The sequence below is a fragment of the Hylobates moloch genome, unplaced genomic scaffold (assembly GCF_009828535.3).
Source record: "Hylobates moloch isolate HMO894 unplaced genomic scaffold, HMol_V3 SCAFFOLD_2, whole genome shotgun sequence".
Taxonomy (NCBI): Eukaryota; Metazoa; Chordata; class Mammalia; order Primates; family Hylobatidae; genus Hylobates; species Hylobates moloch.
The window spans coordinates 76,868,466-76,881,389 of NW_026652277.1; the positions used below are offsets into that span (position 1 = coordinate 76,868,466).

The 12,924-nt window shown below is 34.7% G+C and overlaps 1 protein-coding gene across 1 annotated transcript in view; it reads right to left on the bottom strand.

Annotated features, from left to right (window-relative positions):
* Window positions 1-5,089: 5,089 nt before the first annotated feature.
* LOC131382916 (uncharacterized) overlaps window positions 5,090-12,924 on the bottom strand; it is a 38,325-nt gene continuing 30,490 nt past the window's right edge. Inside the window, exon 4 of the mRNA XM_058435723.1 lies at window positions 5,090-5,508. Coding sequence (XP_058291706.1) covers window positions 5,467-5,508 — 42 coding nt within the window. The 3' untranslated portion in view covers window positions 5,090-5,466. The remainder of the gene's footprint in view (window positions 5,509-12,924) is intronic.

Genomic DNA, 12,924 nt, shown 5'->3' on the forward strand with positions numbered 1-12,924 from the left:
TTTAGACATGAAGTCCTTGCCCACGCCTATGTCCTGAATGGTATTGCCTAGGTTTTCTTGTAGGATTTTAATGGTTTTAGGTCTAACATATAAGTCTTTAATCCATCTTGAATTAATTTTTGTATAAGGTGTAAGGAAGGGATCCAGTTGCAGCTTTCTACATATGGCTAGCCAGTTTTCCCAGCACCATTTATTAAATAGGGAATCCTTTCCCCATTTCTTGTTTTTGTCAGGTTTGTCAAAGATCAGATAGTTGTAGCTATGCGGCATCATTTCTGAGGGCTCTGTTCTGTTCCATTGATCTATGTCTCTGTTGTGGTACCAGTACCATGCTGTTTTGGTTACTGTAGCCTTGTAGTATAGTTTAAAGTCAGGTAGCGTGATGCCTCCAGCTTTGTTCTTTTGGCTTAGGATTGACTTGGCGATGCGGGCTCTTTTTTGGTTCCATATGAACTTTAAAGTAGTTTTTTCCAATTCTGTGAAGAAAGTCATTGGTAGCTTGATGGGGATGGCATTGAATCTATAAATTACCTTGGGCAGTATGGCCATTTTCACGATATTGATTCTTCCAACCCATGAGCATGGAATGTTCTTCCATTTGTTTGTATCCTCTTTTATTTCATTGAGCAGTGGTTTGTAGTTCTCCTTGAAGAGGTCCTTCACATCCCTTGTAAGTTGGATTCCTAGGTATTTTATTCTCTTTGAAGCAATTGTGAATGGGAGTTCACTCATGATTTGGCTCTCTGTTTGTCTGTTATTGGTGTACAAGAATGCTTGTGATTTTTGTACATTAATTTTGTATCCTGAGACTTTGCTGAAGTTGCTAATCAGCTTAAGGAGATTTGGGGCTGAGACAATGGGGTTTTCTAGATATACAATCATGTCATCTGCAAACAGGGACAATTTGACTTCCTCTTTTCCTAATTGAATACCCTTTATTTCCTTCTCCTGCCTGATTGCTCTGGCCGGAACTTCCAGCACTATGTTGAAAAGGAGCGGTGAGAGAGGGCATCCCTGTCTTGTGCCAGTTTTCAGAGGGAATGCTTCCAGTTTTTGCCCATTCAGTATGATATTGGCTGTGGGTTTGTCATAGATAGCTCTTATCAGTTATTTATTAACTATTAAGTGGGACATAGGGATAGGAGTGGTGGCTGGGTCTACATTTCCAATGGCAAATCTTCAAAGTTTTCTGACTGTAACTTTTGGCTGAAGCAACTATTTGTTTATCAAGAAGTTTGTAAAAGTAAATTTTGTGTATAAATTGGATTATAAAGGATAACCCTAAACATTTCTTGCTGAGACCAATTCTAAGCAATTTATACATATTAAGTCATTAATAGAAACCATAGAATGTAGGTGCTATCATCAATGCCACCATTATCCTTTGCACAATGAACGTACAGAATTTTAAAATAATTTGCCCAAGATTTATACAGATGTCAGTGATAGCACTTGAGATGCAAATATAGTTAGTCTGGCTCTAGAGCATGTGCTCTTAAGTACTGCACTCTACTGAGTAGGTATATTTGCCTTTTATTCTGCCATTTAGCTATATGGTTAAGAGAATCCTTTTCTGTTATTTTTAGCAATGCCTCTGTATTGAATGACCATAAACTAATCAGTTTCACTGACTGGCAAAATCAGAATTCTATAACCTGGCTCTATGAAGCAAATAATTCCTAGAATTGGAATCTACTAGATTTTTAAATGCATATAGTCAACTATAGACTAAACTTTTATAGAATGAATTATTATGAGGTAGATTTATAAAGAAAATCAAATAATTTGCCAATAATAAAACAGCAAAATATTATGATATATAAACAGGTGCATATTAAGCCATATATTAGATTACTTGAATCTAATATTGTGTAATCTTTTTCTTTAATCTATTTTGAGATGAGATTCTGCTATTAATCAAAATTTTTCTAATATATTCTTATATACTTGTGTAGCCTATATTTGTTTGACAATGTTTTTATTGAAATAAATTTCCTTCCATAGCTCCTTAATTGATAATATATTATCAGGAAGGCCAAGGAGTAGAAATAATAAACTCAACAAGTAGAATAATCTCCATTAATTTTTTTTTATAATTTTGTTGTTTAAAGTCAGGAAATGACTGTGCAGCAGGAGGTTCTTTCTGTTGTTGCTGGGAAACAGTCACTTGTGATTATTTCAAGGTATTGCCACCTGGAGTAGAAAACACCTTTCTGTGCCAAGGTGCCAGATTAGACAGATAACATCACTTTAAGACCAAACATCTGCTGAAACAATTTAGAGTGGGCTATGAATTCCTATTGGCTACATTTTTAAACAGCATTTGTTCCAAAATTTCATGTGCCAATTAGTCCATAAAATATTTATTGAGTCTCTAATATATTCAGAACACTGTAGTAGTCACTGTGGGCAAACAAAAAGTAATAGTTTACAATCTACTTCTCTACAGAGGGCCAGAAATAGTTTTGAACATAAAACAGATGTGACCTTGCCTCAAAGGAATTTACAGAATAGGCACTTCTGAATCAGAAGCTGAAGGAAGTGCAGAATTAGAGACTACCTGGTCTAACATCCCACCCAAGGCAGTTGTTCCTTTTGCAACATGTTATCATGTAAGTTTTGCTTGAATAAATTCAATTCTATTATCTGTCTGTCTGTCTGTCTGTCTATCTATCTATCTATCATCTCTATCTAGGAGGCAACCACTTCCTCTTTTGAGGAGTCCCAATTACAAATCATTTACACCATTTTCCTCATTGTGCAATTCATAGCACGTTTCTTCAAAAATTTCATGATCACCCCCTTAAAAATGTGCCATTCACCTATTCTCTAAGCTTAGCTCTCTAATTTCTTCATATAATGACATAGCTTTATTTTATTTTCATTTAACTCTCTTTAAGCCTTTAAGCCACTGCTTGACCTATCCAATACATATTCTGTCCATTTTCAATCACCTCTCTAGCTTTTTTATTTTCATTGAGTTAAAATGAAAGATTTATTAGTCAACAAGGATTTGCTTCTCCCCTTCTCCAACATGTATGTTCTGGATGATGATTATTTACACAAAAAAACCTGGTGGCACACACAAAAGTTTTATTCAATTCTCACAGGAGGGAATGAGAGCCACTGAAAAGTTTTAAAATAATTTAAAGCCAGATAATCCTTTTGCCATGGCAAGGTTGGGTGGATAGATTGAAGTTGGGCCTGAAAGAAAAGTACCTGAACTAACAAGATGCAGTGACCAAGATTTGACTGAGTTTTGGTGGCAGTAATTGTGGCTTGAGGTGCTACATAAAGAAAAGGGCAGAGACAGGAGTGTGATTGGGTAAAACAAAGTTAACTAAAAAAAAAAATCAGTTAATGTAATTCAGGATATTTCCCGCATCTTGGCTTATATATTAAACTAGAGTGTAGGAGGAAAGGATAACCTACCTTCACAATGAGACCAGAAACAGTCTCAAAGAATTAGACAGTTTGCCTAGATGGTGTAAGAGATTGTTTCTCTCTAACCTGCCATGAAAAACAAAGAACTCCAAGGGTCTTGAAAAAGGAAGCATTGTCCAAATGAGCAATTGCTTTCTGATACAGTTTGTCATTGCCCTGCACAGATATGGTATGCTGATATGGCTTGGGTCTGTGTCCCCACCCAAATCTCATGTTGAAATGTAATCCCCCATATTGCAAGTGGGGCCTGGTGGGAGGTGATTGGATCATGGGACAGATTTTCCCCTTGGTACTGGGTTGTGACAGTGAATGAGTTCTCATGAGATCTGGTTGTTTAGAAGTATGCAGCACCTCCCCAAACTTTCTCTCTTACTCTTGCTCTGGCCATGTGAACTGCCAGCTTCCCTCTTCACTTTCTGCCATGATTTGATTCTAAGTTTCCTGAGGTCTCCCCACAGCTGAGCATATGCTGCCATGCTTGCTGTACAGCCTGCAGAATTGTGAGCCAATTAAAACTGTTTTCTTTAAAATTTATCCAGTCTCAGGTTTTCTTTATAGCAGTGTAAGAAAGGACTAATACAGTTTGCCAAAGGAAAAAAAAAATGAGGCTGAGGTTTATAATCTGTTCTTCTCTGTTGAAATGTTTAACATATTTTAATGTGATTTTTACAGACCTATAGTTTCAGCAAAATTTCAAATTATTTACTTTTATCGCATTGAATTCCATACCTTTGTACTTTAACAATTAAATATGGTGTTTTAAATTCTAAGATTGCAAAATTTATTATTTTATTATGAAGTTGTAACGATTAATATGTTTTTCCTATTTTCAGCATGGTTTACCTTTTGGTAAGTTTTATGCAATCTAAGCTAACAAAATAATTTGTCCTACATGTAATAAGATCCTAGTTCTCTTTACCACTTTATAGATAAAATCAACCACACTTTTGGTGTTAAACCACAGTTTGGGTCATTGAAATTAATAACCTTTGTTAAAAGTTATCATAATGTAGATTTCTAGTTCAGCATAGCTTGATGTATTTTTCTACTTTAAAAAAGAATAAAAATAATTTTCATCATAAAAGCTCATTGAGTTTCTTATAGTTTTATTCTACTTAAGAGTGACAGGAAAGAACCTCTTGATATACAATAATACAATATTTGGATCTGAATCCATATCTGGATGTCTGATACTGCTCTTTTAATTCTTTCTGAATATCATGCTTGCTTTTTAAAAAAAAAAATACAGACACACCCATTTAATCTTTCATATCGGCCACAGTAATAACCTCCTATTAAATATTTCATATTGTACTAATAAAGAACATAAGACATTATGCAAAACTTGGCACAAACTTGTTTCAGGCGAGCATCTGCTTAAAAATAAAACATTTGAGAGCCTGGTGTTTAGCACATAGCAGCGCTCCTAAGAACGCAAACCAGACAATTTGTGTCCTCAGTTATGTTATTGCCAGCTTCCATAATGATATTCTGCCCTCATCTTTATAGTGAAACTGTGTCTCAGCTGCTGTGTGCTCCTAGAGTGATGTGACCAAGTTTCCCGCAAGCCTGTCCTAAGGCCACTGGTCCAGTGAAAGCTGGTTAAGAAATTAATAAAGAGTTTATCTTATGCAGTCTCAGAATATCAAAGCGAAACCAATTTTTAATGTTTATTAAGCACTCTCATAACAGGTCTTACACAATATTTATATTATAGTGAACGGAACTTAAATGGGAAAAGTGATTTACTGTATAAATGCGATTTTTCACTGAAACAAAAATTAATGGCCTCTGAAAAACCACGTCCATAATGACATCACTTTTACCTGGAGATCCAACTACTATTTGATGATTATTCTTCAGTATTTAGAAATGGCAAAGTTAATGATCTGAGTGTTTGTTTTAAAAGTTAAAAAACATATAAACATTCTTAAGTAGGCCACAATTGTCTTCATCTTCTACAAATCCTTTCTCCCTTTTACTGGTTCTCTTTTTTGGAGAAACCATTCACTCTAAGTAAGGTTAGGTGTCACTCACTCTTCTGGTACAATATCCTTCTTCTGTCTGTAAAAATATAAAAATTAAGTTAATTTTTTGCTTAAAGATATTGGGGTGGATACAGTCTAAATATTTAATTTAGTTTTTTTATGAAATTAAGACATCTTATAATAAAGAATACAAACAATATTACATGAAAGAATATAATAAAATAAAATGTATTGGCATAAAGAAAAAAATGTTAAGTATGAAAATAGCCAATTCTAGAATAGGAATTTACAAAGAAGGTGTGCTGAAATTTTAAAATTTTAAAAATATATGTAATGACTTTAATACATATTGAAGTTGAAACAGATTTCTAGATGATGTGCCCCTGGAAGAAGAGTATAGTTCTTCAGGGATCTCAAAATGGTGGGTAATATATAGCTCCATTTCTTGAAAGTTTAAGATACAGATATAGATACAGATACAGATATAAGGTAAAATGTAGGCAAATTTCCTAAAGGAAAGTAATAATTAATAATGAAATATTGCTTTTATCTTCAATGAGCTTGACTTTAGGACACTGATTCTATTATTATTTTCTCCAGTGTATCCAAAATTACCTCACAGAGCATGGGTCATGTGATCAGATAGGGCTGAGTTCAAATTAAGCCCTGTTTCTTACTAAAAGTGAAATTTCAGCTCTCAGACATTCAATTGTCTTACTGCAAAGAGAAAAAAAAATATTTAGAGAGTAATACCCTTTACAGATTTTTTTTCAAAGCATACTATTTATACAAAAGTAGGTGGTATTTATGTGCTGTGAACTTTATAGATAACATTGATTTTAATAAAAAATATTCTGCAATTTTCACCATTTTTTCTTCTACAGAGGAGTGAATAAAATTAGCAATCTCAACAAAACACTAAACCAGATTAATTAAACCCAATGTTTGCCATTAGTGAATATTTGGCTACGTAAATCATGTGTTTAATAATCCTAGAATTTAAAGAAGTAGATTTCTATTTCAGTATATATTGAATTAATAACTTTTAATAAAAGTTACCAATTTCAGTGGCCCAAAATGACGTTTAATCCCAAAAGGGTAATGGATTTTATGTATAAACTGATAAAGAGAATTAGGACCTTATTATGTGAAAGACAATTTATTGTGTTAGTTTAGATTGGATAAATACTCAGTAAAATTATTGTGAACCTAAAGGCTAAGAAAAAAAATAATTAGGATTATTCCTTTAACACTCTATTCTAGGAATTAGGTTCTTGTAAATAATCAAAGATCAGTTCACAAATAAAAATAATATTAAGGAAGAAGGGGAAAGAAAAAAAACATAACAAATGACTATGTGTTGTAGGTGCTAGAGAATGAGAAGTATTTCCCAAGGCTGAGAACTTTGAGGCCTCACGATAGATTTAAAAAAAAATAGTTAGGATATAACCTGGTCAACTGCTCTTTTAAATGGGTCCAGGTAATGAAAACTATATTATTTATTTCTGGGTTAGGGGGAATGAGCTAAATTAAATCTAACAAGGAAAAAATAAATAAAAAATAAACAGATCTCAGAAACAAAACAAAAAGAAATTCCAGAAAAAAAAAGTGAAAGCAAACCTCTTAAAATTCTAGGTAGACAATCAACAATAAGAAATAATTTGGATCCACCCCGTAAAGACTAGGAAAGCTATTAGGTTGGTGCAAAAGAAATTGCAGTTTTTGTGGAAAGTAATGGTGAAAACCGCAATTACTTTTGCACCAACCTAATATATTTAATAGTGCATCGTTAGGTTTGAAGATAATACCATAAAGAGATTGACTAGACCAGCATAGTTTAATTCAAATAATAGCAGAATAGCAGAAGAGTTTCAATATGATAGTGAAGTTGGTGGTGCTACAAGTTATCTACAAGGAAAGGGACACGTCATACAATATTATGAAATTACTTAAGTAGAGAATATCCAAATAAGTGAAGCCCATTAAGTGAAGCTAGTCAAGAAAACATATACAGATGAAGTTCAAGCAGGTATAGATATTACACCAATCAAAAGTTACATTCTGGATGACTGTACATAGGCCAACATAAGCGGTGAGCTGGGATGATAAATACTTCTCTGCAGACCCGCAAAGTATTGGCTTTGTATGGCTCCCTATAAAGAAATCATACAAGATGGAACCAAAAGCAGATATTATAAGATAAAATGTCTAGTTCTAAAAGCAAAGACAAAGGAAAAGGAATACTGACCCTCTGAAACTGGTAGTCTAGCACACAACGGAACAGGAAATGGGCTAACATCTAAAGTAGCTAATTATTATTTTTTAATTTGCCCAAGCCAATCTTAAAGAAGAAAGGAAACAACATAGAAAAATGAAAAACCCTGCTGAAGAAAAACATATAATAAAAAAAAAATTCCTGCTGTCATTGAAGTAACACAAATCCCTCAGGGCTGAAACACTGAACTCTCTGGACAGATGTGAGTTGGGAGTAGCCACAATACAGAGGTACTGCTCTGCCTTAGACACCAGGCTGTGTAGGCATCAATGCTCAAAGCAGCCTCAGATTAGGGCAGAAATCTTTCAGGAATGAATCTTCACCTGAGGTGAATTAGGGCTAGAATAAATCCTTCTACTGGATGTGAGATTTCCAGGACAAAAATTTACAGTGATAGGCACTATAAAAGACTCAATGATTTGGCTGAAAACCAGAAAATTCATAGAGACTAGGAAAAAAATATGGGGCTGTGAATGAAAACATCTAATTTATACACTGTTTGTGGACTTGTAAATTGGTATAGACATAAAAATATTTTGGAAATTCCTCAAGAACTAAAAATAGAACTACCATATGATCTGACAATCCCACTACTGGATACATATATATCTAATGCAAGTTAAATTTGTGTCTTAAAAAGATATCTTCACTCCCATGTTCATTGCAGCATTGATCATCATAGTCAAGAAATAGTATCAAGTGTCCATGGATAAAGAAAATGTGAGACATATACACACATACAGGCAAACACACACACACAGACACACACAGGATTTACAAATCCTGCCATTTGTAAAATCATGGATGAGCCTAGAGAACATTATGCTATTTGAAGTAAGCCAGACACAGAAAGACAAATACTGCATGATCTTACTTATATGTGGAATCTAAAAAAAGTTGAATGCATAGAAACAGTATAGAATGATGGTTATCAGGAGCTGGGAAGCAGAAGAAATGGGGAGATTTGTGTTGTACAAACTGAAAGTACAAAGTTTAAGTTATATGATTAAACATTCTGGAAATCTAATGTACGGCATGGTGACTATAGTTAATAACACTGTATCGCGTATTTGAAATTTGCCAAGAGAATAGATATTAAGTGTTCTCATCACAAAAAAAAAGCGTGACTGCCTAATGTGATGGATATATTGATCAGTTTCATTGGGGGAATCATTTCACTATATGTATACAAAACATCACATTTTACATTTAAACATATACAATGCTTATTTGTTGATCACATCTCAATGAGGCTTCAAAACATTTGAAGAGTGACTATTTTAATTGAAGGTTGACAATTGACATTAGATCATGCTTGTATTACCATTTTCAAAGAAAATACTCGAGGGCAAAAGTAAATTAAAAGTGGGTTTGATACGAAAAGAAGAAAGCCTCCAGAAAGCACGATGGTGGAGTGTCAGTACAATTATCTAGCTATGTATTTATTCCATTTGCTTTTTTCTGTCCTGACTGTTTCTGAGAAGGCAGTGTGATCACTGGATCACCACTCCATCACCTCCACTTCAGTATGACACAAGTGGTGTCACCCTAAACTTATTCAGAGATTTCTCCCAACTGAGTTTAAATGTGTAGGTTGTGGATTCTGAAAAACTGGTTTAGACTCACTAGCATCCTGGTGACATTGAAAGTATTGACTCATTCAATCAGAATTTGCTGAAGTTTTAATAACCATTTATTTATTAATTCATTCAATAAATGAGAATTGAGTGGCTGCCATTTGTCAACTCTAGGCACAAGGGGTTAAAACATTTCAAGCTTTATAAAGCATACCTTCAAATGTGTGAAATAAACAAATGCTTCCTTTTGTGTGTGAGAAGCTGAGGAAAAATAGAGGACAAGATTTTTGCAGGTGAGGACCTAGTCAGGGAATTGAGAGGACAGATCTTTCATATGAATATTGAAATCAATAAAGCTGATCAACAGTCTGGGTCAAGAGTAGTGTTAGGGTAACTGACAGTGATTCTGATGCTGGAATCTTCATGGAATGAGGAAGAGTGCCCCAAAAGTTGAGAGAGGGCTGCAGCAACCTAACGTTCAGAACCAATGTTTTTATAGTTGGGGAAGGGAGATTAATCCAGAAACAGCGGTGGAAAGCAAGGGGGCATTGCATTCTAACTCCAGACCCAGGGGTTCTGAAGAATGAGGGGAAAAAAACACCTATTGAAAGACCCACAAAGAAGTAGGAAAAAAAAAAAAAAAAAAAAACAGACTGCAGTTAAAAGAAGAACGTCAAAGAAGAGGCTGAGAATACACAGGTATTTACTGATGACTAACCCTGCATTCCAGAGGGCAAATTGGAAGAGTTTCAAAAAATGGGAAGGATGTGTTTCGTGACATGACTGTTTCTGATATAAAGAGTGTCAGAGGATTAGAGTCTGTGGGATAAGAAATGACTTGGGAGACCCCTGTATCTTGTGGTGATTTACATAACTAAGAAGGGGCATGGTATGACGGAGTATTATGCATACAGTGATCGTGAAATTCCACTTAGCCCTTACCACAGGAAGCTCGCAGAGAGTGGACACTCTTAACCTCTGTTAATATAACCCTATGTGTAGACTATTATAAAAGTTTGGTAAGTTATATTTGATGTAAAAGGGAAATTTGGCACCTAGGGTGAATTGTTGTCCTGAAGTTAATTACTGTTTTTGTTTTTTTTTTTCAGCTGCATTTCAGTGTCTTCTTCAGCAAAAGGTGAGCATTCCACCAATTTTCTCAAGAAAAGACCCGAAAGAGCAGGAGTTGATATATTAGGAGTCTTTACAAGAAGGAAATATTACTACTTTAGGCTGGTGCCAATGTAATTGCAGTAATGGCAAAAACCACAATAACTTTTGCACCAACCTAATACTATCTCCTTCTTGAAAAGCAGCACCCACCAGCTTAGAAATTAAGCTCAATGAAATGTGAAGACAATATCATAAAATCTAAAGAGAAGGGAAAAATTAGTTTAGTTAGATTTATTGACTCAAATGTCATTCTCCTCTCACAACACCCTCACTGACACAGCCAGAAACAATACTTTATTAGCCATCTAGGCATCCCTCAATCCAGTCAAGTTGATGCCTAATATTAACCATCATACCCATGAACCAAACTGGGTTCAAATCCCATATTGACCATGAGTTAGCTGGGTAACCTTGGGCAATTTTCTTAATCTCTTTACTCTTCAGGTTTTTCATCTTAAAAAATGCAGAAATGATATTATTTACTTTAGGGGACTGTTGTGAGGATTGATTTGAAAACATGTCACATGCTCAGAAAAATGCCTGACACATAAGTTAACCTAATTGAAAGTATTACTGTCGTCATGATTTTTCTTGCTGATTTTACCTTGTTTCTTTATATATTCATGTACTGTATTTCTCTTAGTTTATACAAGGGAATTTTTGCTATTTGGGATTTTAGCACTTTTTGCTAAGACAAACTTTATCATCCTGCTAAGGTATCATTAACATTAATACATTAATTAACTCAGAAATTTTTTAAGTTTCTCTTTTGTCTTATTTATAAGACAGTATCTACCCTCACAGATCTTATCATCAAGTAAGAACGATGGCTAGTAATTTGCAAGTTGTTGCAGACAGAAATTTGAATAACGTAGATTATAAGGTAGATGCAGAAGTGAAAAGTTTAGTTAGAAGTCAAATGTCTGGAATCTTCTTTTTTCATTTTCACTCTTTTTAGAACAAATTTCAAAAGTCATTATTACCTAAATATTTTATGCAAAAAATTATTAAATATCATTTTAAACTTAGATTTTGATGAAATTCTCATTATTCAGTTTAACAAGGATATACTCTACTAAAAATACTATTTTCCTCTGATCTTTTCTTTGATTCCAAAATTGTCACTGGTCAGCAAACATGTGTTGAATGAATAAATGGTTATTTCACTTGTCTTATTAGCATTGTGGAGCCTATATTGAACACAGTAATTAACTTAATTCACAGTGTTACAATGAATCTAACTAATCCAATTTTTCCCATTGCAATTATAGGTCCCAGAGTGCACAGGACACTCCTATGGTACGGCCCATATTCTGAAGAACAAACTGTTCATTTTTTTTCCTTTACCATTCCAGTAGAGACAAATAACTTAGAAGTGGGCCTGTGGAGGACCATATAACCACTGATCTGAAGTGGTCATTGTGTGATGCACACATAGAATTTATCTTTACTTGCAAAAGTATCTACTACATTTACAGTATTATAATGGGATATTAAATGACATACTTTAGTAGCACCACACTATTTTTGTATAATTAGGATTACATGGAAATCTTATAATGCACATGTCATATCTTTTCTTTGAAAATCCTACTGTCATTCTGAAGAACTTTTTTAATATTTGAAAAATCATCGTGAAAGAAATTGTGAAAGTAAAAAATTAACGAAGCTAAGTGCAATGAGGGCTACTGGTATAGGAGTCGAAGTTAGTGACGTGACATCTATGTAAGTGATGCAAGAATTCAGATTTTACTCAACCATCTGGGGGCTGAGCTGGCTATTTCTTAGACTTTATGACTTCTGTAAAGGATGTGATATTCTTCACATTTGACTCAGAATGGATACTGGAAAACAGTTCTTGGGATGGCCTTGGACCTACCTAGTTCTCCCTCTTTCCTCACTTGTAGTTCTCAAGGGCAGAGTATGTGCTGGTAAGGCAATATCCTGAGATAAGGAAGGACGGAAGAGGACATCCTAGGCTCTGTTTCAGTCTCTCCTAGGAAAGGATGTCCTTCAATGCTTTAGACCAGAGAGTCTTGCCACACTGGGGTGCAAAACCAAGAGCAAGCTGCTTTCCTGGCTCCCTTACCTGTGGCATAAGTGGGGTACGAGCAAATGAGACCCCATCTGCCCCAGGCAGCTTTCCTGAGCATTGGACCGGCTCATCATGAATCCTAGACTTCTGTTGTCCTTTGATGTTTGTATGTAAGTCATAAATCCCCCTCATTTAACTTGTGTGTGTGTGAGTGTCTTGTCTCACAGAATTCATGCAAGTAGTAGAAACTGCAGCCCAAGATGTAGTGGGCTGAGGTAGTAACTGGTGCACTGGGAATCTCTTTTGCAGACACTGATGACCAAACTCTTTCCCCATCTAAAACGTCATAGGTGGAAAGATATTCAGCAACTATAGCCAAAGTGAGAGAGAGAGACAAAGAAGTGTCATAAAATGAACAAAAGAAAGAGAAGC